We start from the raw sequence: 27571 nt of genomic DNA, 5'->3' as shown, positions 1-27571 counted from the left end.
GAATGTTTAACTAAAGGGAATTAACCTATTTTGACACTGTTTTTCTCAGAATGTTTGTATTAAGTAAATAGTCGATTACAGAGATCTGACAAAGTGTAGTCCTAAATTAAGGTTTCTCTACCTCAGCACTGTTGATATTTTGGGCAAGATAACTCTTTGTTGTGGGAAGCTGTCTTATACATCAGAAGCTGTTTATCAGTATTTCTGGCTTCTGTAGCACCTTCCCAGTGTGACGAACAAAAACAGCTCCAGACATTGCTAAATAGCCCCTGAGGGGTGCCTACTTGAAAACCACTGGGTCTCAGTGACTTGAATGCTAACCTTGGCTCTGCTGTTAATTCTGTGACTTAAAGCAAGTCATTCAAACATTTGGGGGTTGATTTTTTCTTTAGGGAGTGAAGAGGATGGATTTGATGACCATTAATGTCACTTCAGGATCTTTTAGTTTATGAATCCTTCAACTACATAACACCTGAATGACAAGGTTACCTCCTTGGCATTCCCAACCATCTGGAACAATCTTAAGCAGCAGTAATTAAATTCAAAAGGCCTCTTAACTGGCAAAATAGATGTCTCAGTGAAGGTGCTATAATGCATATAGGCCTTATTCAAAAGAGAACCCCTCTGGCCTTCTCTTAGAACTTGTCACATTTTACATTAAAGCACAGTCCTAATGAGCTTGCTTCTCAGTATCCTAGTCTAAAACAGATTAACAAATTTCTATTTTGGTAGAGTTTCTAAAAGCAGACATTAAAAATACAAAAAGTTATTTGAAAGAAAAAATAGAACTATAAAAAGCAGATACATATTAAAAAAATCAGTTAGTGGTTAACTCTGAGAGGAAGGAAGATTCAATGTGAAAGACGCATAGGGGACTTTAGTTATTAATGTCTCGGGGCACCAGGGTGGTTCAGTTGTTAAGCGTCTGTGACTGAGCCCTGCATCAGGCTCCCTGCTCCACGGGAAGTCTGCTTCTCCCTCTCCCACTCCCCCTGCTTGTGTTCCCTCTCTCGCTGTCTCTCTCTGTCAAATAAATAAATAAAATATTTAAAAATAATAATGAACAAAGGTATTAATGTCTCATCATGTTTTAAAAGCTATGTCTTTTATATTCATTTTTTATCTGTATGACATATTTCATAATTTCACAAGATATTGAAAAGCAGTAACACTCTAAAAACATAGTGCCTTGATGCCATTAGGCATATATGCAAAGAACCCTCCATATTTCAGTAATTAAATTATTGCCATGTTAGAGCACAGTACAATAATTGATGCTTATCAAGAAAATGCTAAGGTATATTAGAGATATCATTTCTAGTAAGGGGAAATGTGCATCAAGTTTAAATTTTAAATACAGTTTAAATTTTTTTCATCAGAAATTATTAGAATTAAATATTTAAGTGTTTATGGTATAAAGGAGTAATCTCAAGCTATCTGAAAATACAGAACCTGATTTTTTTTTTTTAAGATTTTATTTATTAGAGAAAGTGAGGGAGAGAGCGAGCACAAGCTGGGGGCGGGACAGAGGAAAAAGCAGATTCCCCACTGAGCAGGGAGCCCAATGCGGGGCTCCATCCCAGGACTCCAGGATCATGATCTGAGCCAAAGGCAGTTGCTTAACTGACTGAGCCACCCAAGTGCCCCCAGAACCTGATTTCTTAAGTAAATTAAGTATTACCCCAAAGGGACTTGACTTCTGCCCTTTGCCACAGACCATGTCTTTCTTCTTCACCACTGTATCCCTAGTTCAGCTGGGTGTTTGGCACACACAGTAGATACTCAACAAGTATTTATTAAAGTAATGAACAGTTTGGTCACACAACTGTTATTTCCCTCCTAACTTTTCTGTGCTTAAAGTTATCAGAACAACTTTATAATGACATTCTGGGGTTTTTTTGGTCTAGCTATTAGATTGAAGAGTTTCATAGACACTATGAAGGGTATTTAAAAGTACTAGCTCTCATCTGGTGGTTTCAGCATACAATAATACAAGTTTTAGTATATTTATACAAATACACAAGGAGAAATTAACCAATGTCCTACATACCCATAAAAGATTCCTACAAGAACATCTTGGTCCTAACACTTTTAACTCTGAGAAGACTGAAAGCAGACATGTGATGTTAAGGTTAAGACATAAAAGGTTTTGACAGATGGTAGGGATTAGGTCTGGCATACTCTGTGCTAGATTTAGGCCTCTTTCTGAGAAAGGACTTTGACAGTGGGGAGAATATGAAGGGACCCAGACCATTATTGCCAAGAATGTTTAAATTTCCTCTATTCATTATATCCTTTTCTTTCTTCAAGTCTTTTTCCTCTTACCTTGGTAAATTGCTTATAATAGAGAACTCTTGTCTTATTTATTGAAAAAAGTTTTGTTTTTCCTATTCAAAATTTTCATTAAGTATGTTCTAGTCCTGTACTCTTGAAAGATGTACTACAACAAAAAATGTAGGGGCGCCTGGGCGGTTTGGTCGGTTAAGTGTCTGCCTTCAGCTCAGGTCATGATCCCAGGGTCCTGGGATTGAGCCCCACATCGGGCTCCCTGCTCAGTGGAGAGCCTGCTTCTCCCTCTCTCACTCCCCCTGCTTGTACTGTCTCTCCTCTCTCTTTCTCTCTCTGTCAAATAAATAAAATCTTAAAAAGTAAATAAAAAAATGTAGCTTTTATTTTACATTGCTGCCTTTGGGGTTTGAGTGTCAGGCAGTTAATGATGACTACTGGGGACGTGTATGTGAGGGTAGGTCCAAAGACGAAGGAGGAATCACCAGCCCCTATAGGAATAACGAGCTTTGATTAAAGCCTGTGGTGCTGATTGCAGAACCTGTTTCTTTCTGTCATTCTGTCCTTAGTCTTGAGGACTAATTAGTCTTGGCCTAATTTTTTTTAATATAGAAATCCTCATCATAATACTTTAAAAACATAAAACTTCTCAAAAAAGCCCGGCAAGAGACGTGTGTATTTGCTAAGGCAAAAAGAAGGCTTGAATCCATGGAGAAATATACCTTAAATGGAAAGTCTAAATAGCATAAACATGTTGTGTCTCTCCAAAGGAATTAGTAATTATAGATCTGATGTCTTCCAGTCCCTATAATAATCCCTCACCATGCTCACTAGATTAATCTGTATTCTGTATTTTCCTTTTTTTCTGGAGTTATATTACATTATTTGTAATTATTTCAGAATGTCCTAGATAATATTTTTATATATAATATAAATAAAATACTTCCTTCAACTCCTCATGCAGTGGTGAATGGGGTATTGTATCTTCATGTCTTTTTTTACTGAGGTATGGATTAGTGAAATTGCACTGTTGTTGGCAGTACCTTTATTCAAAATGCCACCATGGAGTGAGAATGTCTGTACTATCGGGCAGTTCACTTAACCTCTCTGGACTTCAGTTTCTTCAACATGATCTTTATTTACCCCAGGTTTGCCCTAACAGTAGTTCTAAGGATTGAATGACCTGGTTCTGAAAGTGCTTGGCTGACCATAAAGTCCTATGTAAATATTAGACATTATAGTTACTAGCTATCTACGGTGATCTAGGACCAGTTTAGACCAAAGAGACCTGTCTTGCTAAAGAGAATTTTTATTAATCCTGTAGCTCTTCAGGTATCCACTACAGATTAGGTGCTGTGGTACTTTCCTTCAATCCTTACATGTAACTTTCTAACTATTTTTGCATAATATATAAACTACAACCAATCTTCCTTAAGTCATTTTATAAAGATCACAAATGTTTTATTTATTTCTAGATGTAAATGTTTCCAATTCCTTTAGCAAGTTGCACTGTTGTGATAACTTTTAAGTTTTGTACAATGGCACGTGTATTTTTCAGTAGTGATCTATAATGACCTATGCTTCTTTGCTGACCAGCTATATATTACAGACTAAATATGTTTATGTATGGTAATGTGGCAGTGAACCAAAACCGAGGAAAGACTAAGCCACTGATAAGAAAAGTCCTGCTTCTGCAACCCGAGTAACGGAATTAATTCTCTCCAACAAGCCTGAGCTTGTGAAAGCAATGATCATCCTTTATTGATATTTGTATTCTTAGTATCTAGAACACTGTGTGACATTCAATAAATGTTTGGTGAACTAAACCCAAATGAAGTAGATGTAGTGACTTGTGATAACAGCAGATGCTCTCTTAAGAGTACATTCTTCATAGAAATAATAATAATAATAACTTTTATTTAGTCCTTTTTAATAATATTTGTGCAAATCCTTAGCTTATATTTTTCGATCTTTATAGCAAATCTGTGAGGTAGGTCTTGTTAATCTTTTTTTTTCTTGAGGAAGCAAGTTGAGAGAAGTTAAGCAAGTTAATTGAAGTCACACAGCTGCTAGTAAATGATGGTGCCACGTTGTCAGTCCACATCTGTTAAACTATAAAAATAGCCATGTTTTATGCTCCTCACTGCACTCTACTGACTCACAGTTCAAGTTCCTGCTACAGAAAAGGCACTTAAACATCTGAGTCCATGTTATGCTAGGTAGTTTAAGGAGATTGGACTTTCTGACAGGGCATAACTGGAGCCTGGCTGGCAGAACTCTGCCAGGCCTCCTGAGGGCCATATTTATTCATTGGGTAACCATCTGTCCTGGTTTGCTTGTGACTAAGGGTTTTCCTGGGACACAGGACTTTACGTTCTAAAACCAAAAAAAAATCCTGAGCGAACCCAGAAGTTGGTAAACCTGTATGCCTCAGTTTAATGTTACCAGTTTAAACTCTGAACGAGAGTGAGTATGTGGAGAAGCTAAAGGTAACAAATAAAGGAGATAAATAGCTTAATGCAGAGATTCTATTAATTCTGTTTATGTTACCCACTTGAAAAATATCACAGTAAATTTAGGCTTATCTCAATTGGCCACTTGATAGAATAAATGTTATATAGAACAATATCCTCTAGAAATCGGAAAATCTTTACTTGAAAAAGATACATAATATTTTAAAATACTTTTCAGTAAATCTTGAAATATACATACTTCTTTTGGCAGCTGCAGAATTTTGTAAGTGTGGCTTAATGTATAATTTTATTAGAAAGCTTTTAAAATTGGGTACCTCAGCCTGACTTTGCGGTGATAAAACATATATAGTACCTATCTGTAAGTTCTGGACCCAAAAACAAGCATAAAAGCAGACCTATCACATAGACGATTAAATAAGACATTCTACTTAAATAACTAACAGTTTGGAGATATAGATGAAGGGCAAATGGATATTCATTGTATTACTCTCCTAACTCTTGTATAGATAGGAATTTTTCCAAAGTAAAAAGTTGGTAGAGATTAACTACTTTTCCCTTAGAAAAGTAAATTTTTTTTAGTTTATGTATTTGCTTATTTATTTATTTATTTTTAAGTAATCTCAACATCCAGCATGGGGCTTGAACTCACGGCCCCAAGATCAGGAGTCACATGCTCTTCCAACTAAGCCAGCCAGGCACTGCTAGAAAAGTAATTTTAGAATTCTGCTGGGAGACTTTTTTTTGCTAAATGATCTTGATGGGGGAAGGTGGGGAAAGCGAGGAAGCTAGCCAGAAGGCACTTGTATTTTTGGATCTTCATAATCAGACCATATTTAGTACATTGGACGAACAGATCTATGTATTAATTACTACATTCAAAGTAAAATCTTTATCAGTAAAATAAATGATGTTACAAAGACTTTCTTTTATTCACGTAGGGTTTTTTGTTTGTTTTGTTTTTAAAGATTTTATTTATTTATTTGACGGAGAGATAGAGAGAGCCAGAGCACACAAGCAGGGGGAGTGGCCGAGGGAGAGGGAGAAGCAGGCTCCCCGCCGAGCAGGGAGCCCGAAGTGGGGCTCGATCCCAGGACCCTGGGATCATGACCTGAGCCGAAGGCAAGTGGCTTAACCAACTGAGCCACCCAGGCGCCCTGATTTGTTTTGTTTTTAACTGACATAAATCTTTCACTTTATATAAAGGCATATGAGTAGGAATGGTTAACCTCATTTTATGGAAATTAAAGTTATGTGCATTAACTATGTAAGAATATATGGAATACAAAATTCAGTACTAGAAAAGCACTATTTTAAATTTGTATCATTGAAAGTTGCTTTTCAACCCCATGCTTATTAAATAAAATGCTAATAGACCATTTTTTAAAAATAAGCCTTGTCATGTTTTAGGTGTCTAATTAAGCCAACTTTTATTTTTTTTATTTTTTTTAAAGATTTTTTATTTATTTATTTGACAGAGACATAGTGAGAGAGGGAACACAAGCAGGGGGAATGGGAGAGGGAGAAGCAGGCTTCCCGCGGAGCAGGGAGCCCGATGTGGGGCTCGATTCCAGGACCCTGGGATCATGACCTGAGCCGAAGGCAGACGCTTCATGACTGAGCCACCCAGGCGCCCCTAAGCTAACTTTTAAAAAGTATGTTGAAGAACAAGCAAAAACTATAGCTGTAAAACTTTTCGAAGAAAGTGGAAGAATATCTTTGTGACGTAGAATAGGCAATGATTTCTGAGGATACAGAAAGCAATAACCATAAAAAAAAAGACATGATAAATTAGATTTCAGCAAAATGAAAAGCATCTCCTCATGAAAAGAAAATACTAAGAAAATGAATATGCAAACCACAGACTGGGAGAAAATATTTGCAATGTGTATATATATGACACATATATATATGACAGAGGACTTATATCCAAACTATAAAGGGTATCTGCCACTTAATGTTAGAAAGACAAACAACCCAATTAAAAGTTGGACAAAAGACTTGATTAGATACTTGACAAAGAAAGATATACAAATGACCCATAAGCACTCCAAAAAGTGCTCAACATCATCAGTCATCATGGAAATGTAAAGTAAGGCACAAGACATTATTACACACCTACTAGAATGACTAAAATTAAAACTGACAACACCAGATGTCGAGGGGGGTGTGCGGCAACCAGTGCTCTCCTACACTGCTTACAGATCTGTAAAATGGAACATCCACTTTGGCGAAATATTTGGCAGGTTTTTAAACAGCTTTATTGAGATACAATGTACAAATCATAACATTTATCTATTTTAAGTGTGCAACTCAGTGAATTTTGGTAAATGGATGCAGTCATGAGACTACCAACACAAGACAGATAGCAGTTCCATCACCCATGTGCCCCTTTACACTAGATAAGTCCTTTCCCCTTCACTCAGCCCCGGGCAGCTACTGATCTGCTCTTAGTCAGTATAGTTTTGCCTTCTCTAAAGTTTCATATAGATGAAATCAAGCATTGTATAGTGTTTTGTGTCTGGCTTCTTCGCAAACTATTTTTGAGATTACTGGTATATTTAGAAATGGGCAAAAGAATGGACCTTTCACAAAAAGAAGATAAATGGGGCACCTGGGTGGCTCAGTCGGTTAAGCGACTGCCTTCGGCTCACGTCATGATCCCAGGGTCCTGGGATTGAGCCCTGCATCGGGCTCCCTGCTCAGCAGAAAGCCTGCTTCTCCCTTTCCCTCTGCCTGCCCCTCTGCCTACCTGTGCTCTCTGTCTCTCTGTCAAATAAATAAATAAAACATATCTTTAAAAAAAAAACAAAAAGAAGATAAATGAATGGCCAATACCCACACAAAATGGTACTCAATATCATTAGTCATCAGAAAAATACTGAAAGGTGTATCTCACTGATACACCTTTCACTCACCATGATAGCTGAAATGAAAGACTGCCAACACAAGTGTTGGCAGCTGGAACTCAGATACATTGCTGGTGTGAATGCAAAATGGGATAGCTACTTTCAGAAACAGATTGGCAAGTCTGTTTGTTTGTTTTTTAAGTTAAGCCTACACTTAACAAATAATTTATCCATTCTACTTGAAGATATTAAAACCATCAAGAATTTCACTGACATGGTGCTGAGCAAAAAAAGCCAGATTAAAAAAAATACATATGATTCCATTTTTTGAGTTCCAGAGTAAGCAAAACTAATTGTATTACTTTTTTTTTTTAAGATTTTATTTATTTATTTGACAGAGGCACAGTGAAAGAGGGAACACAAGCAGGGGGAGTGGGAGAGGGAGAAACAGGCTTCCTGCCGAGCAGGGAGCCCAATGTGGGGCTCAATCCCAGGACCATGGGATCATAACCTGAGCTGAAGGCAGACACTTAATGACTGAGCCACCCAGGCATCCTAATTGTATTAGTTTTTTATTGCTGCCATAACAAATTACCACAGACTTAGATTTTTAAACACAAATTTGTTATCTTATGGTTTTGTAGGTCAGAAGTCCAAGTCTTGGTCTCATTGGGCTAAAATCAAGATGCTGGCAGAGCTTTGTTCTTTTCTGTAGGCTCTGAGTAGGATACATTTCCTTGCCTTTTCCAACTTCCAGAGAGAAACTGTCCACATTCCTTGACTCTTAACCAAAAGTCGTCTTCAGGCAGCGTTGCATCACACTGACCTCTTCTGCCTCCCTCTTCCACTGTTAAGGGCCCTTTTGATTACATTGTGTCCATTCAGATAATTTACATTAATTTTGGATCAGCTGACTAGCAACCTTATTTTTACTTCCAACCTTAATTCCCCTTTGCCATGTAAAGAAACATTTATAGGTTCCAGGGATTAGATCTTAAACATCTTTGGGGACTGTTATTCTGCCTTTCATACTAATTTAAGGGGAAAAAATCAGAATAGTGGTTATCTCTTAAGAGCACACTGTAACATGGTGAGGGGAATTGCCTGGGAAAGGGTTGTGTGGGAATTTTCAGGCAAAGTAGAAATGTCCTACATCATGAGAGAGGTGTATATTACAAAGATGGATTCATTTGTCAAGTATATAGCTAAGGTGTATGCATTTCACTGTATATGAATTTTACCTTTAAAAGTACTATTGGGGGGGCACCTGGGTGTCTCAGTCATCAAGTGTCTGCCTTCTGCGTTCGGCTCAGGTCATGATCCTGGGGTCCTGGGATCGAGCCCCGCATCGGGCTCCCTGCTCTGTGGGAAGCCTGCTTCTCCCTCTCCCACTCCCCTTGCTTGTGTTCCTTCTCTCACTGTCTCTCTCTGTGTCAAATAAATAAATAAAATCTCTAAAAAAAAATTACTATTGGGGGTGCCTGGGTGGTTCAGTCAGTTAAGCATCTGACTCTTGATTTCAGCTCAGGTCATGATCTCAGGGTCATGAGATTGAGCCCTGTGTTGGGTTCCATACTGGGTGTGGAGCCTGCTTAAGATTCTCTCTCTCCCTCCCCTCTCCCCCTCCCCACTCACTCTCTCTTAAAAAAAAAAAAAAAGAATTGAGGGGGGGCACCTGGGTGGTCAGTCAGTTAAGGGTCAAACTCTTGATTTCAGCTCAGGTCTCTGTCTCGAGGCAGTGAGTTCAAGCCCTGTGCTGGAGGGCATGGGAAATGGGTTAGAAGCATAGATGAAACAAGAATGGCAGTGTTGACATTTTTGAAACTGGGTGAGTGCTATTATATTAGTATACTAGTATACATTATACTGTTTATTTTAGTTCGGAATTTTTCATATTAAAAAGTCAAAAGAATGCCCATTTAATTCTAAATAAGTTAAATCACTAAATGCCATGATAATGTTTATTAGTAAAATTGCATTTAACTTATTTTAAATGTTAATTTTTAAAACCTCAAACTACCCAGTAACAACTAGAGTCTCTCTTTGGCAGCCATGAAGAACTGTACTCAGGTCGCCCTTATGGAGCTCTTGATTCAGGTTTCAATAGTGTGGACAGTGGTGATAAGAGATGGTCAGGGAATGAAGTAAGTGTTTTCTTTTATTCTGCATGTTGTAACACCTGATTGAGAGACAATAAAATGATGAAAACAAAGTATCTTAATTGGATTCAGTTTCTCATTACATAAAATATGGAAAAGCCAAGGAAGAGGTAAAAATCCCACAGAGTACTGCCATCCAGAAATGATATTCTGTTTCTTTGCCATCTTTTTATCATGTGTTTTACATGTTTGTTACCTTATTGTCTTGTATAAATAGTTTAATATCCTAGAAAGCCAAATGGGAACTGAGCCAATTACAACTGAAGCCTAAAGTTTGCAGGGTGACCTTAAGCAGAGGTTGCGGAAGGGGTGCTACGAGGTGAGAAAATAGGACTATAGGTTGGTGGGTAATAAGACAGGAACCTTAGTGAAGACTATTAACATGCTCAAGATAAATAATTTTCTTAACTAATTACATATTTTCCTCTTGTATTTATTATTATGCTTTCTTTTTTTATGTTAGAAGGTAGAATATTTTAGCTCTCAATGGGTTAATTGATGAAATAAGCTGTTATTAGCAAGACTGATAACCTCCTATTTGTAGCATTACTTCATTCATTCCAAAGCAAATTAACTTTAGACCACCGTCCCTTTGAAATTTGGAAAGCTTGTGTATGTATCAAGGGGTATGTACATAATCACATCTGTATCCATGCAGATACATATATGTAGATACTTTAAATTCCTGTTTATTTATGGAGTGATGTATAACCTTCCATCGCTTTTTTTATTATAGTAAAATAAATATACATAACATAAAATGTACCATTTTAACCATTCTTAAGTGTACATTTCAGTGACATTAAGTACATTCAAATTGTTGAGAAACTGTCACTACTGTTCATGTCCAGAACTTTTTTGCTATTTCTTCTTAAATGTAAATTTTAGTGAGTTTATATTATATCCTTGCTTTCAATACTATGTTGTCTAAAGTTTGAAATTATATTTTTAAATGTTACTGCTTTTTTTTTTTAAGCCTACAGATGAATTTTCAGATCTGCCTCTTCGAGTAGCAGAAATCACTAAGGAACAAAGACTGCGAAGAGAAAGCCAGTACCAGGAGACTCGCAGCAGTTTAGTAGTAACAAATGGTGGAGGTGAGTGGGACTCCCAACCACAACCAGAGTCTTTACAGTCACTCTGGTGTGGGTTTTTTTTTGTTTTTTGGGGTTTTTTTTAAAGATTTTATTTATTTGAGAGCGAGAGAATGAGAGATAGAGAGCACGGAAGGGAAGAGGGTCAGAGGGAGAAGCAGACTCCCTGCTGAGCAGGGAGCCCAACATGGGACTCGATCCCGGGACTCCAGGATCATGACCTGAGCCGAAGGCAGTCACTTAACCAACTGAGCCACCCAGGCGCCCCACTCTGGTGTTTTTAAGTGGTTGTTTTCACATTCGCCTCTTTTGTTTGTGTATCTGTAGCTTCTCCAGCTATTCTTTTCTTTTTTCTCTTCTTTTCTTTTTTCTTCTAAAGATTTTATTTATTTATTTTGAGAGAGAGAGAGAGAGACAGCGAGAGAGGGAACACAAGCAGGGGAAGTGGGAGAGGGAGAAGCAGGCCTCCCGTGGAGCCGGGAGCCCAACGTGGGGCTGGGATCATGACCTGAGCCAAAGGCAGACGCTTAACGACTAAGCCACCCAGGCGGCCCTCTTTTCTTTTCTTTATTTGAGAGAGATCACGAGCAATGGGGAGAGGGAGAGGGAGAAGCAGACTCCCCGCTGAGCAGGGAGCCTGATGCGGGGCTCGATCCCAGGACCCCAAGATCATGACCTGAGCCAAAGGCAGATGCTTAACAACTGAGCCACCCAGGCACCCCTCCAGCTCTTTTTTTAAAGACTTCCTCTTCTCATATGATTGGAAAAAAGTTGTTCTCCATTGGGATTAAATTTTAATTTCTCTAAGTTTTCAGGCTTGAAGTTAAAATACAGTGTTTTTTTATTTCTCTCATTTTTATTTTGGAAAGAAACTTCATTAAAGACTTTACCTGGTATAGATCTTTGGTAATCTTGATTTCATCATGATTCTCTTTTGAAGTACTGTTCTCCTTTTTTAAGATTCTCCCTGTGGTCATTATTTGACCACTTCCTGGAATTCAGTGCATTTCTTGACATAAACTTTTACATTCATCTTGGATTGTATTCTTCAAGGGCATCTGAATCTAAGTTTTCTTTATTTTGGTATTTAAAAATACGTAATTTAAATTTAAAAATTCTTTTAATTTGTAATTTTTTTAGGTTTCATTAACAGACAGAGCTATTTCTGCTGCTTTGGGCTTCTGGGCAGACTTCTGATTGTAACATTCTATTCAGTCTTGCTTTAGTTTGAATTCCCAAATCCTAATGTTTATTTATTTATTTTATTTATTAAATTATTTATTTTATTTATTTTTTAATGTTGAGTGTGGAGCCCAACATGGGGCTTGAGCTCACAACCCTGAGATCAAGACCTGAGCTGAGATCAAGAGTTGGATGCCTAACCAACTGAGCCACCCAGGCGCCCCCCCCAAATCCTAACATTTAAATATTGAGGGCCAACTGTAACAGAAATATTACTTTGATCTAGAAATCTGTCTGACAAGAGCTTTCATATTTTTTTAAAGTTTTTACTTTAATTCCAGTTAGTTAACATACAATATTAGTTTCAAATGTACAATATTAGTAATTCAACACTTCTATACATCACCCCGTGCTCATCACAAGTGCACTCTTTCATCCCCCATCACCTAAATAACCCACCCCCCCCATCCAACCTCCCCTCTGGTAACCATCAGTTTGTTCTCTGTAGTTAACAGTCTTTTTCTTGGGGCACTTGGGTGGCTCATTTGGTTAAGTGTCTGCTTTCAGCTCCGGTCATGATCTCAGGGTCCTGGGATAAAGCCCCACATTGGGCTCTCTGCTCATCGGGAAATCTGTATCTCCCTCTCACTCTTCCTCTGTGCTCTCCCTTTCTCTCTCTCAAATAAATAAAAATAGAATCTTTTTTAAAAAAGAGTCTTTTTCTTGATTTGTTTCTCTTTTTCCCTTTGCTTGTTTTATTTCTTAAATTCCACATGTGAGTGAAATCATATGGTTTTGTCTTTCTCTGACTTGTTTCGCTTAACATTATACTCTGTAGCTTCATCCATGTTGTTGCAAATGGCAAGATTTCATTCTTTTTAATGGCTGAATAATATTCCTGTGTGTGTGTGTGTTTATGTGTACACATATATACACCACATCTTTATCCATTCGTCCATTGATGGACACTTGGCTGCTTCCATAATTTGGCCATTCTAAATAATGCTGCTATAAACATAGGGGTGCATGTGTCCCTTTGACTTAGTGTTTTTGTATTCCTTAGTTAAATACCTAGTAATGCAATTGCGGGATCATAAGGTAGTAAACTTTTGAGGAACCACCATACTGTTTTCCACAGTGACTGCACCAGTTTGCATTCCCACCAGTTGTGCATGAGTGTTCCTTTTCTCCACATCCTCGCCAACACCTGTTGTTTCTTGTGTTGTTGATTTTAGCCATTCTGACAGGTGTGAGGTGATATCTCATTGTAGTTTTGATATGCATTTCCCTGATGATGAGCGATGATGAACATCTTTTCATGTGTCTCTTGGCCATCTGATGTCTTCTTAAGAGCTTTCATCCTTGAATGATGATTTCAATTAAGTGGCTTGCTCTCTTTTTTTCTTACCATTTTATATTCTTTTGTACTCCTGTTACCATTTCATTCACATTTTAGTGGTTTTCTTTTTAATTTTGCTTTCATATGAGATATCTTTTCCCTTAGTTCATTTCAGACTTAAAATATTTTTGTCTTGATCTGTGCTGTCCAGTATGGTAGCCACTAGCTACGTGTGGTTATTGAGCATTTGAAATGAGGCCCTTCTGATGTTTTTTTTTAAAGTTTTCTTAATTTAAGTAATCTTTACACCTGACTTGGGGCTTGAACTCACAACCCTGAGATCAAGAGTTGCATGCTCTTCCTACTGAGCCAGCCAGGTGCCCCTGAAATGGAGGCCTTTCTAAATTGAGATGTACTATAACTGTAAAATACACATTGGGTTTTGAAGCCTTTCCAGGGGGGAAAAGAAAGAATGTAAAATATCAGTGATACTTTATATTAATTATATGCTATAATGACACTATTTTAGATATATTAGACAAAGTAAAATATATTATTAGAACTAATGTCACCTTTTCTTTTGACTTTTTTTTAATGTGCTACTAGATAATTTTTTATTACTTATATGGTTCACTTTTATGGCTTGCATTCTATTTCTCTTGGACTGTACTTATCTAGGTAGTATGAAAAGGTGATACTGCTTTCTTGAGAAGTAGTCATAAAATAAACCATTTATTTAGTCACACAAATTGTAGCTCATTGAAAAAAATGCATTTATATACCTGGTTTCTAATGTGGGTATAGACCTTTCCATCCTTTTGCCTGTTATTATAACTCTAGTAACTCAAAATTTGTTTTTATTTATTAATGGCCATTATGGAATTATTTAGAAATAAATGAATCAGAGGGGCCTCAATACCTCTGTCGGTTAGGTGTCCAACTCTTGATTTTGGCTTAGGTCATGATCTCAAATCTCAACACAGAATCTGCTTGAGACTCCCTCTGCTCCTCCCCCTGCTCTTTCTCTCTCTCTCAAATAAATAATTGAATCTGAAAACAGAGAAATAGACTTCTCTGAGTTCATTATTCCCAGCAACTGCAACTTTTAGGTAGTCTGTAGAACATCATACAATAATGATTGGGGTTTAGTCTCTGGAGAAACCTTAGAAAGCTTAGTAGCAAGGTTTTTCTTTCCCTAGTATGCCATTTTAACTAGCTTTTTTTTTTTTTTAAAGATTTTATTTATTTATTTGACAGAGACACAGTGAGAGAGGGAACACAAGCAGGGGGAGTAGGAGAGGGAGAAACAAACAGGCTTCCCGAGGAGCAGGGAGCCCAGTGCGAGACTCGATCCCAGGACCCTGGGATCATGACCTGAGCCGAAGGCAGGCGCTTAACGACTGAGCCACCCAGGTGCCCCCTTTTTAACCAGCTTTTAAATATAGTTACTTTTGGGGACATGTGGCTGGCTCAGTTAATGGAGCTTGCAACTCTTGATCTCGGGGTTGTGGATTCAAGCCCCAAGTCAAGTGTAGAGATTGCTTAAAACTAAAACCTTAAAAAAAAAAAAAGTTACTTTTTAAACTTAAAATAATGGGGCACTCCCAAACTTATTAGAATAAATAATGATGGGGCTATATCTTACTCATATGCCTCTCACCCCAAAGCATTTTGAGAAGCAAAAATTCTCAAATGATTCCGTTCCATCCCCAAACTGCTACAAAATATCTACACTGCTGACCTCTAGAAAATAAATTTCAAAATAAGAAAATCATTGTTCTAATTATGAACAATAGTTACGGGAAGAGAAACAGTGGTCAGCAGCTGTTTCTTTATCTCTGAGTCCACTTTCCTCCTATCCTTTCTCTTTCATTTTGACTTGACTGTGTTAGGTTTTCTTTCTCCCATTTCCTTGAAGAGATAGGATTAAGCCCTCAAGCTAAAACAGGGGGAAAAATGTGAAAGAAGATATACCGCCCAGTGTTTAAAAATTACTCTTCCTCTCTTTGTGTCACAGACTCATACTGTCTTGTTTAAAGCAGTAAAGAGCTATCCAAAAAAAGAGCAATATTAGAGGTCTGTAATCCCATAATTACTATCAATTACTGCATTCTTTAGTCAATTAGGACTAGGATTTTTCTGAACCTATTTTTGTGAGTGGCCATGGACTTAAAAAGAAAGGCTTACCTAATTTACACTTCTTCTCATTCCTCCCACTTTCAGAATAGAAAATGATAGGGAGAAGGAAAGAATGCAACTGAATGTGTTTATTGGCTGTTGAATTTGACTCTTCTTTCCTGGTGTGTGTGTGTGTGTGTGTGTGTGTACAGTGGAACATGATCTGGACCAGATCGACTACATCGACAGCTGTACTGCGGAGGACGAAGAGGATGAGATGAGACAGCCCAAGGGGCTGGAGCCAGACAGCCTCAGTTCCCAGTTTATGGCGTATATTGAACAGCGGCGAATCTCTCATGAGGTAGTACACACTCTTAAGCCTAAATATGTTGCTGTCCCCTAGTAAAAACAGTTCATGATGGTATAAATTTCTGTCATATTAGTGATTTATGGGTTTAGGCCTAATTATTTGTTTTATAATGTTTAGCCCCAATTTTATGATTGAATTTTTCAGATTTATTGTAAAAAATTAGACAGTAGTCTCAAATAGGGTTTAGCTTTATTTTTCAAATAAAAAGATTTGAAAGAATCTTGAAGATTTCAGAATCTTGAAGAAGGAATAGGAAGAGTCCCTAAATGTAATGCTTTTCATTCGTTATTGTTCTTACCGTTTTTTTATTGTTACTAACTGGTACATCATAGCTTCATTAGTCATTATAAGAGTCGAACCAAACTGCAGACTTTGGAGCAACGTACAAACTTAACCATAGATTTTTTATAATGCATTTAATTATATTGGAGCTTTTATGCTAAGTCACACAGAATATAAATTGTTTGCCATTATAGTTCTTGGGTGTCTCTTATAGTGGAGCATTGAGTTGCCTTAGAAAACAAATGAGCATTCAGCCCACTGTAGAATCGCTGCCAATCCCCCAAGGGGCTCCAGTGGAAATTGCATTCTTCAGCATATCTAGTCAGCATAATGAAATGGCTTCACTTCAGTGTGTGTGATGTTAATGTCTGGAGTTGGTCCCAGGCTCTGAGCAGGGGTTATTTGAGAAACACTTGGGGCCTTTTTGGAGAGTGATGTATTTAGCCTTTTAGAAATAGAGGATAATCACTCAAGTGGGATGTGTTGTGGAGTGATATTACCATTCTTAAAAAAAAAAAAAAATCCTCAGTTTTCCTGTCTGAAGGCTTTTGACCACAGTATTTTTTGTTGGTGTTCAGAAGACACTCTTGTATTTAAAGTTGGATAAAGATATTTAAATCAAAGTCCTGCAGCCCAGAAATAGCAGTGTACCAGGAGATTAATGAAACTACATATGACTCAGGATATGAACATTCTTACTAGAACAAAGGGCGACTACTTTGCAAAAAAAGTGCAATTGTACATTGTAATGCACATTGTAATCTTAAAGGGAGTCTTTTTCCTTGTGGTCTTTCTCTTTGATCATTTTATGTATAAATGAGGTATTTCTACTAAAAGTAAAAATGCCTCTTATACTACTACTGGAAATTGTATCATTTTTTAATCCTTCAGGCATCCCTTACCTTTGATTTTTTTTTTTTAGATACCCTTTTTGGATAAGTTGTTTTCTATCCCTTAAAGAATACCCATTTTAATGATTATTTTTGTTGTTGAAATCAGATTGTATTGCTTCTATAGATTCTCATTTGACAAAATAAATGCTGTAACAAGCTATAAGCCTCTACCTTTGATTTATAATTTTATTTCTCAGTATGTGGTCCATATCACTGAGGCCAATTGAATTTTCCTCAGTAATGTCTTTTTGAAATGACCCTTACCCTTTAGTTTATAAAGAAATTAAATTGTCAATATTCTTCTTTTGGTTAACGCCATATTTTTACCATAAATAGAAATTAATTTTTGCTTTATCTTAATATTCCATCAATATCCCCAGGACTGTTTGTATCACTAACATAAGTAACAATTTATGATGAAGAATGTAATCTGCCGGGGGACATCTGGGTCGCTCATTCGGTTAAGCGTCTGCCTTCGGCTCAGATCATAATCTCAGGGTCCTGAGATCGAGCCCCATGTTGGGCTCCCTGCTCAGTGTGTAGTCTGCTCCTCCCTCTCCCTCTGCTGCTCCCCCCCACCCCCACTTGTGCTCTCTCGCATGGTCTCTCTCTCTCAAATAAATAAATAAAATCTTTTTTTAAAAATGTAATCTCTCCAATGATCTCCGTATTACTAGAAATACACAAAAGAGACTGAGCACAAGTCAGGGTAGGACAGGTGGGAATTCCTGTTCTGGATGGAAATTTGTACTAGATGGCCCCTAAGATCCTCTCAGGCTCTAACATCTTATCATTTAGTTAATATTACTGTATGGTCAGTGTAATTTATATAATACAGTGAGAAGGAAATCTACTTTTTTTAAGAGTGACTTGGTATATAGTGTTTGGAATAGTGTTTTGTTTATCAAAGCAGTAATATAGCCTATAATGAATACTTTTATTTTATTTCTTCCTTTTTTAAAAGATTTTATTTATTCATTTGAGGGAAAGAGAATGAGAGAGAGAGCATGAGAGGGGGGAGGGTCAGAGGGAGAAGCAGACTCCCCGCTGAGCAGGGAGCCCGACACGCAACTGATCCCAGCACTCCAGGATCAGGACCCGAGCAGAAGGCAGTCGCTCAACCAACGGAGCCACCCAGGTGCCCTAATGAATACTTTTAAACATAAAAATTCACATTTGAAAAAAAAATTCACATTTGAAGATTTTGTTAAAATATTTTTTAGTGTAATCTATAGATCCTTAAATGCCAAGTCGAATGTGGACTGTGCAGTCACAGTGTTGTGGATACATCTGTTAAATTGATTTATTTCTGCTTTTTTGGCCTAGGGTTCACCCATAAAGCCAGTACCTCTGAGGGAGTTTCAAAAAACAGAGGACATGAGAAGATATTCACATCAAAACAGGTTTGAAAAAACCAATTCTCCTCATTTGTTTCTGTCTTTAAAAGTCATTAATAAGAGCATGAAATGGTTTTGGTTTTGTGCAGACCTATGTATGATGAAGATGTTTAGACACTGTATTTAGAGCTGAGTGACAGTGTGCTCCGTGCTCATGTAATAGAAAAAGAAGTAAAATTGATTTATTGATTCTAAATTCAGATTGCCTAAACCATTATAATTATTTGATTTGAAGATACTTAATGGCAGTGAGATTTTATGGTGGTATGTCTGTAGTTATGCATAAAGAAGGCTAAATGAATTTCAGGAGTCCTGAATTTTTTTTTTTTTTTTTTTGCTTAAACTTTTGACTAGAAACAGGGAGTTAGAGACAGCAATATGCATCCTCCTTCCTATCCCAACTGATGTGATCTTTTCACTACACTTGGTACCTCACAGAAGATTTCTAAAATTAACTTGACTACTTAAGAGTACTACTGCTTATTCTTAAATTCCAAAAGTTTCTTGCCACACACAATATCATAATAGTTGAAAAATTCACAGCCTTTGGGTCCTTGCTTCCTCTCTGTTTTTATGAAGTCTTAAAGCAGTAGACTTGATAAACTTGTTCTTAAGCAACAGTAAATTTCCTTTGTAGAAAGTGTTGTACATAGATCTTCACTTATACTTGACGGGATAGTAAAATTGTTTAGGAAACTGAGATACAGATGGGTAAAGAAAATGTGGGGAGAATAGTGCAAGAAAAAAATCTCATAATTGGCCTTTTATAGTCTCATCAGTTAGTTCTTGGGGATTTAGTTAAATTTCATATCTTTGAAATTTATCTCAGAATGGCTTTTTAGTTGCCATGAGTCCTTATATTGAGGGTGTGGTCTTTTGAGATTCCTGTTTTGCACAGGGGTTTGCTAGTGTGTGTTCCCATTTTGGGTGTTTCCATGCTTTATCTCCTGTCCCTCTTACCTCCTGCATCCATCCAAGATCTCTAGAATTTAATAGAAACTCTCAAGATGAAAGCCAGCTTTTTTTTGTTTTTCTCAGTTACTTTATATATTAGTTTTCTAATACTCATGTAACAAATTACCACAAAGTTAGTGGCTTAAAACATAATATCTAAGTTTATAATATCTCAGTTCTGTAGGATAGAAATGTGGGCAAGCCTTCATTCTTGCCTTCAGTTTCCCCTTAGGGTCTTGTAAGCCAAAGTCACGGCACTGGCTGGCCTAGATTCTTACCTGCAGACCCTGGGGGAGAACCCACTTCCAGGCCCATGCGGGTTGTTGGCAGAATTCAGTTGCATATAGTTATAGCACTGAGGTCCCTGTCACTTTGCTGGTTGTCAGCTGGGGCTCGTTTTTAGCTTCTGGAGTCTGCCCACATTCCTTGGTTCATAGCTCCCTCCATCTTCAAGTCAGCAGTGGCGAGCCATTTTGAATCTCTTCTCCCATTTTCACTCTCTCTGATTTCCCTTTCTGTCACATCCCACAAACTCTCTTGCCTTCCTCTTCTGTTTTTTCCCCCAGTTTTACTGAGAAATAATTGACATAAGTCACTGCATAAGTTTAAGGCATACAGCGTGATGGTTTGATTTACATATATTATGAAATGATCACAATAGATTTAGTTAATAGCCATCATCTCATATAAATACAATAAAAAATTTTTTTCTCCTTGTGATAAGAACTTTTAGGGTTTACTCTCTTAACACCTTGCCTGTGTATCACACAGCAATGCTAACTATAGTCATCATGTTATATACATTACATCCCTAGTACTCATTTATCTTATAGCTGAAGTTTGTAGCTTTGACCACTTCCCTCCAATTGCCCCCCCCACCGCCACCCTCTTCTGCTTTTAAGGGTTCCCATGATTACATTAGATCCACTTGGATAATTTTCCCATTTCAGGGTCAACCAGTTAGTAACCTTAATTTCATCTGCAAAGTCCTTTTTGACATGTAACATATTTACTGGAGTAACACCAGGGGGTGGAAGTCATAGGGGCCAAAAATCTGTCTACCTAACCTTAACCCAGCATTGCTGTTTTTACCACTTTTTTAGAAATTCTTCCTCTGCCAGCACTGAGGGAATCTTCCCTTATTGGAGCCTGTGCTTTTAGACCTAGTAGTTTTGCATTTATATTCATAGTCACCCCACTATTAAGTGAAAGACTGGTGGTGCCCGGGTGTCTCAGTTGGTTAAGCGTCTGCCTTTGGCTCAGGTCATGATCCCACGGTCCAGGGACTGAGCCCCACATCGAGCTCCCTTCTCAGCGAGGAGTGTGCTTCTCCCTCTCTCTCTGCTCCTCTCCCCGCTTGTGCTCTCTCTCTCTTTCTCTCAAATAAATAAAATCATTAAAAAATAAAAAAAAGGACAGACCTTGGATTCAAACTCTGTTACAACTAATTCTAAAGTCCATGACTTTAACCACTACCCCATGTTGCTTCTCCCAGACTAATCACAGTACTGGACTCATTTGTGTCTCATTCTTTATTGGTTATATCTCAGCCAGAAATCTTACCCTACCAATCCACTCTTCTTTTTTCTTGAAAAATTTTGACTAAGAATGTACTGCCTAGGAGTGCTAATAAGATAAAGGTTGGGAAGGATTAGTAAAAAATTTAAGGAAGTTTTTTTTCCAGCTTCAGTGTTATTTTAAACCTTGTCTAAGGGAGTTATTAAGTAATTTGTTCTATACCTTTAAAATAAATATAATTTATCTGTCAAAACTTTTTTAGGGGGTGGTATTTTAATTATTTTAGTAAAGGTAAGATATATGGCTATAGGTCATATAAAACAGGTTTTTTTTTAAACTTTTTTTGATGCTTGGAAATTAAAAAAAAAGAGAATTTTGTGAATACTTCAAAGATGTGGAACCAGTAGAAAAGAAAAGATATAAGAAGAGAAAGACAACAAGAGTGTGGCTTAAGTTTTGCTCTTTTACATATTACCTTTTTTTCAGTTTAGGGAAGTATAAGGTAGGCCAGTGTTTCTCAATAGTAGAGTTCTAGCACCACTCTTCAGTGGATATTTGAAACATGTTTATTTGATTTGGGAATTGGTTGCCAAAATGATTATAGGTGTTACTGGCAGGCACCTATAATGTGCAGGACAATCTTGTACAACAAAAAAATTATCTGAAATGTTGTGACACTCCTATTGAGAACCATATTCATAGATGAAAAGGCCATATGGCATGAAGTAGCATGGTGGCACCACGGAGCAACCAAGCTGTGTTGGGCCAACATTAGCACCTGATGATTGGCTTGAGGGAGCTGTCTGTTCTCACTGCCACTGTTATTCTTCCATATGCCATGCTTCACTCTTTACTTCCATCTTTAACTTTTCACAGCTTAGTTTTTTCCATTGCAGGTAATTGTTTTCTTTATGTGTGCCCATATGCTTTTAAGTCTCCCTGCTCTTTGCTTTCTCCTTCCTACACTTTGCGTCTGTAGAGTGGGGAAGTGTGGTATAGTAGAAGCCACTAATCTCCAAGTCAGGGGGCTTGAATTCTAATCCAGGCTCTGGCCCAGGTAGCTATCATTGAACTTCTGAGGGCCTTAGTTTTCTCTCTTGTAAAGTTAGTGGCATGGACTCTATGATTTCTGAGGTACCTCCAGTTGTTGTAGGCTGCATACCTAGATGAGAAAGCAGACTACTACCGAGTCAGATAAAAGAATTACTGGCTGCATCACTTGGGAAAGTTACTTAACTTCCATGCCTCAGCTTCTCAACTGTAGAATGAGGATTATAATAGTTCTACTCCTAAGATTACATGAAGAATAATTGAGAAACACTGGGTATAAAATACTTCACAGGGCATATGTAGTACATGGTAGGAGCTCAAAGATTGTTAGTTTCTATGTGCCTCTGAAAAACATTGCCCCCAAAAATGATACGGATTGTAGTTGATAAATGCAGAAGAGGTATTGATTACACATGTACATCAAGAGGAAAAGTCCCAATTTTAAAGAACAAGAAGATTCTTAAAAAGACCTTTTCTAAGAAGATCTCCGTAGGTTGGAATCTATAGAAAAGGCTTGAAGTAAGGAATTAGTATATGATATTGCTAGAGAAGAGATTCCATAGTGGGTATGTTTCTGAAATTGGGTAAGAGTCCTGAAAGCCAGGTTGAAGAATTTGTATTATTATTATTAGTTGGTAATAAGAAACAACTGGAGCTTTGGGGGATTTGTTTTTATTTCCCTAGTAACATACTGATTTAATGCATTTAAATCAGCCTGACAGGCTAGTAATCATAGTTTAAAATTTCAGGTCCTAAATGTCACAATGTCACTGCTCCCAACATTGTTAGGTGAGACACAAATGAGTAACAGACTCTTGAAACACTAAATCCAACTCAGGAAAAAGATAAATACCGAAATGTAAGATTTAGCACTAATAAAACTAAGAAGCAACTTTTACTGTTTTTTTTTTTAAGCATCAAATCAGGTTTCATCTCTTTCTTAAAAATAAAAATCAACAGAATATGTACTTTTATTATTAAAATTGCTCTATCAGTTAAAAATGGGAGTTAGGAATGCTTTATAAGAACAGTTATCAAGTTCTGTCATCTTCCAGAATTCTGTGGATAAAATGACTTTGTATATAAAATGATCTCCTTTACACGAATCTTGTTTCAATCATGGTAATAAAGAAGATAATTATGTATGCTATAAAGAAATGATACCGTTTGAAAAGTGATCTCAAATATCTGTCTGGTCAGCACTGGCTGACATAGACCATTGTTAGCTATCTGTAGCTTGATCAGTGATATCGTCACGTGAAATGTGAGTTGAAGACATCAGGTATTCCTGTAGCTTAATTTAATGACTTGGGCTCAGGTTTACAAAATGCAGTCAGTCTTTCATTGCTGACCAGACAATTTGCCTATTGATTAATAGCAGGCTACATTAACAATAAAATTTTACTTAGTTTTTATATATCTGTCTATTTTATCAAAGAATTTTTCTGTCTTTTTTTTTCTTTTTGGGTCAGGGTTCCAGTTGAGCCATCTTCTGTCACGTCACTATCACCAAGTCACAATCAGGTAAAAAAAAAATTTTCTGTTTTAGTTTTGATTTTTTTTAAAAACTAAGATGATTTTCTATTTTCCTAACACTTAAATTACCATTAATTGCCAGATACGTGTAAATTTCACTACCTGTCTCCTTCAAAATACAGTTGATATAACATGTGCACCTCATACTTGCTAACAGTGTTTTTAGACACCGGACAGACAGTAAATCTTTACCGACACGATGGCTCTATAATACATACAAGAACAAGAACACAGTGCAAAGATGGGAAAAGATGAGTAGTAAACACATTGAAAGAAATGCTAGGTGACTGCAAAGTAGAAATTGCTTGGGTCAGCAATAGTTTCCTGAATTGATTCGGAATATTGGCAAGTTGACCTTTAGCCCCACTTGCATGTGCAAAATACTGTTGTTCCAGTTATCACATGCAGACTTGGAACTTCATCGGAGAAGAGAACAGTTGGTAGAGCGAACTCGGAGAGAGGCCCAGCTTGCTGCCCTACAGTATGAGGAGGAGAAAATAAGGACCAAGCAGATGCAGAGAGATGCTGTCCTGGACTTTGTCAAGGTGAGATTTTTGCCATATTTCATTGAAATTCCTAATGTATTTTAGAAGTAAGTGCTTATTTGTTTTGCTGAGGCTATCAGTGTTCATTTTAAAGTGTCAGCTTTCTTATGTCACCATAAGGAATCTTGAGCAAGTAGTGTAATGGTCTCCTACTTGTGATTAGATGAATTGTCCTCCTGTAGGTAGACTGAGAAGTGATCATCTTGTTCTTAGGACAATAGTCTCTTCCTCTTCATTAGCAGTCTGTCTTTAGACATCTCACTTTACTGTCCAGCTGCCATTTCCTCAATCTCTAGTACCTTAATAAAGATCAGTAAGACTGTGAAAGTGCCACGTAAACCTTAAAGTGCCATGCACATGTAAACTCTTGTTACCCAAGCCCGTCTCTAACTTCCTCACTCTGCTGAGCACCAAATTTTTGCAAGGTTAACAGGCTTAATACTTCAGAGTCAACTTTGAGTCTTCCCTTTCTTTTCTCTCCACACCTACTCAGGTAACAACCCCTCTTAATACTTCTTTCTTTTTTTTAAATTTACAGTCTCTACAGTAGCATCTAAACCTGTTTCTTTTCTTTTCTTTGTTATTTTTCTTTTCTTGCCTATATCACTTAAAGTCTTTTTGTTCGGAAATCACATTGGATTTTTCCCTTCATGATTAAATAACTCTTTCTATTTTTGTCTAATATCTGTCTCTCCCATTTATCTGGAAGCCCCATGAAGACAGGGAATATGTTTGTCTTGTTTATTTACTGCTACATCCCTAGATATTAGCAGGTCTTAGCCCATAGTAAGGCTCAGTAAATATTTGTTAAAGGAATGATTGAATGAATGAGTCACTCTTGTCTTCTAAAGCTTTCTCTCTTGTGTTTCATAACTCTAGCCAAAGTCCATCTTTAAGTACCAGACACGTGATAAAATTCTTTTTTTTTTTTTTCCAAATGTATCACACCCAGAATGATGCTCTCTGATGCTCAGACAGGATGACAGTTTCCCTAGGCTAAATACTCAGCTAGTTAGTGGCAGAGCACAGGTTCTGATCAAGACAGGCTGAACAGAAAATGGAAATAAGGTTGGCAGAAAATGAAAAGTTTCTTTAAAAAAAAAAAGGGTGGCTCCAAACCCTAATCTGTGACCACAATGCTATATTGACTGTCAGTAAATAATGACAGCTAACACATACTGTATCCTAAGCACTGTTCTGTGCTTTCTACATTAATTCGTTCATTTAGCTTGCCTTCTGTAGAAGCCACATAGCAAGTAAGAGACAATCACATTGTAGATGGTCTTGATTAATTGCTAAATTAGAGTTTGATCTTGATCTATTAGGTAGAAGAGAACAGTTAGAAGTTCTAAAACAGGAGCAAAACAGAGGAGAGATACTTCCGAAAAGCTAATCTACTCGTTTTAGAATATGTTAGAAAGAAAGAGATGAGGTAAATGAAATCGAGAGTAATTGCAATAATTAGACTAGGGTGCAAAATGAAGGCATAGAACCAGGTGATTTCTGAGGTTCCCAAAGAGAGGCAGTGTTACACAGTGGTAAAAGCTTAGCCTCAGAAATAATCTGAATTTGAATCTAGCTTAGCTCCTCATTATGTGCTCGACTTTGGGAAAGTTACTGAGTCATTCTGTGCCTTTAATTTCCCTATAGGTGTGATATTTAGTTGTTAAATATTAACTCAGAATTATTATGGGTGCACCTAGTACTTTTACTAGTGTGGTGAGTGCCGCACCCCCTACCACCACGATGGATTTTATAAATTAGAAATTTGAAGAGAAGCATCTTTATGTTTTATACATAAATGTACTGAATGTTGAATAAATCGTTGAAGGTGAGTGAAAAAAGATCCCAAAGCAGGATTTTGAGGCTAACAGAATAGTTTGAAAAAGGAGGCTAGCTTTGTGGAAAGAATATAGGATTCAGAGTCAGAAGATGTCAGTACAAATCTCAGTTATGCCACTTGCCAACTTTGTGAACTTGCACATATCATTTAACCTCTCTTGTCCTTAATTCATCTTTAAATAAATATGATTATGATGTTTATCTCCGAGAGTAAGAAGAATCACTTAAGATAATATATATAAAATGGTGATTAGCATAACAATAAAAAATTTAAAAAAAGATAATATGTATAAGAATACAGTGTAAAACAGTGAGTATAGAGATGGTATAACATTATTATTTGACATAATAATAGAAATTAGCAAATTGGGGAAAAGAGCCAGTTAGCATGGGAATTTGTGGGTGTGTTTTTGAGCATGTTGAACATAAGGTGACAGTGAGTTTCCAAATAGAGTTTCCACAGGCAGTTGAAAATGCAAACCTGAAAACTGGCTGAGAGGAAAGAGGTAAAGGTGTTAACGCTAGACAGAGAGAGAATGATTTCATTGAGAGAATATAGTGAGAGATCACCATTCTGGTTGTGAATGTGTGAGTGCATGTACATATAAGAAACATACATTTTATATTTCTATTTATAGATGCTTATAGACCTATGAAATACTGTCTGTCAGTGTATCGCCTTCCTCGTTTAAATTGTAAGCTGTTTAAGGGAAAGAGCATCATCTTCTAACCAGTAAATCTAGAAAAGTGCTGTACATGAGAGATAACAGAAATTAATGTGGGTGATTATCTTGGTAAATAGAATTTATCATTTCCGGTGTTCAGATTCTAACCAACTTCCCTTTCTTGGGGGCTTTGGGGGGTGTATAGCACAAAGCGTCACAGAGTCCACAAAAACAGCAACCCCCCTTAGATGATGAGGTAAGTCTATATAATCACCTTTTCTTTGGAATTTTTTATGATTGCAATGGAAATGAAATGTTTTGTATGTGATGTGTTTGTAGTGATCAAAATACTGCCTTTTTCCTTTTCCCCTACTTATTTGGGAGAAGATGACACGGGCCAGGGAGTTTATCCAAGTCTATAGATCAGGGTTTTTTTGACCTATACTAATGCATCTAGAGATTATTTATTCCCTTCCTCTGTCCCCACCAGAAGTATCATCTCCCTCATCCATTTCAAAGCAGAGTGTGTAGTGAGAGGAAGTCTTGAGAGCTGTATGTGACAGGGGTAAAGGATATTGGTACTGAACTAACAGATGCTACATATATTTCAGCTCCAGGGCTCACTTCCTGAGTGTGTATGTTATTAATTATATGGCATACACAGTAGTTTTATAATATGAAGTAGTACATTTTAATCACAAGTAAACATGTAAAATTAATTGCTAAACTTTTTAAAATGCACCTGTTTTGATCTGTTAAAATGAAACTTACTAAATATTTTTATTGTAGTTGGCTTTTTTATTAAAAGCCATTTTTCTTTATCTTTGCCTTATCATTTTTTCAATTTATGATCACTGCTTCCTTAAAAAATGCATAAAGGCATTGTTTCATGTGAATTTTGAATCTGCTTTCTGTAAAGTAAATTACTTGAAAACCTAACACGGGGCTTTACACGCATCAAGTTTCAGCACAGAGATTTTAAAGCACAGGTGTTACTGGAATGGTGGAATGCATTGTTTGA

General features: G+C 37.0%; 1 protein-coding gene across 3 annotated transcripts in view; it reads left to right on the top strand.

Annotated features, from left to right (window-relative positions):
* The window catches only part of LRCH3 (leucine rich repeats and calponin homology domain containing 3), a 115074-nt gene that overhangs the window by 59004 nt on the left and 28499 nt on the right, over window positions 1-27571 (top strand). For 2 of the 3 annotated variants that reach the window (XM_028100918.2, XM_028100920.2), the window contains exons 7-13: window positions 9657-9750; window positions 10742-10862; window positions 15711-15859; window positions 18370-18446; window positions 23435-23486; window positions 23894-24043; window positions 26756-26806. In XM_028100918.2, coding sequence (XP_027956719.1) covers window positions 9657-9750; window positions 10742-10862; window positions 15711-15859; window positions 18370-18446; window positions 23435-23486; window positions 23894-24043; window positions 26756-26806 — 694 coding nt within the window. The remainder of the gene's footprint in view (window positions 1-9656; window positions 9751-10741; window positions 10863-15710; window positions 15860-18369; window positions 18447-23434; window positions 23487-23893; window positions 24044-26755; window positions 26807-27571) is intronic. The other variant, XM_028100919.2, reaches the window with a different exon arrangement.

The sequence above is a fragment of the Eumetopias jubatus genome, unplaced genomic scaffold, assembly GCF_037043125.1.
Source record: "Eumetopias jubatus isolate StellerSeaLion01/CBP00866 unplaced genomic scaffold, mEumJub1_p1.0 scaffold_1, whole genome shotgun sequence".
Classification (NCBI taxonomy): domain Eukaryota; kingdom Metazoa; phylum Chordata; class Mammalia; order Carnivora; family Otariidae; genus Eumetopias; species Eumetopias jubatus.
The sequence above is the reverse complement of the archived record's forward strand: the minus strand, read 5'-3'. Positions and strand labels throughout refer to the sequence as shown.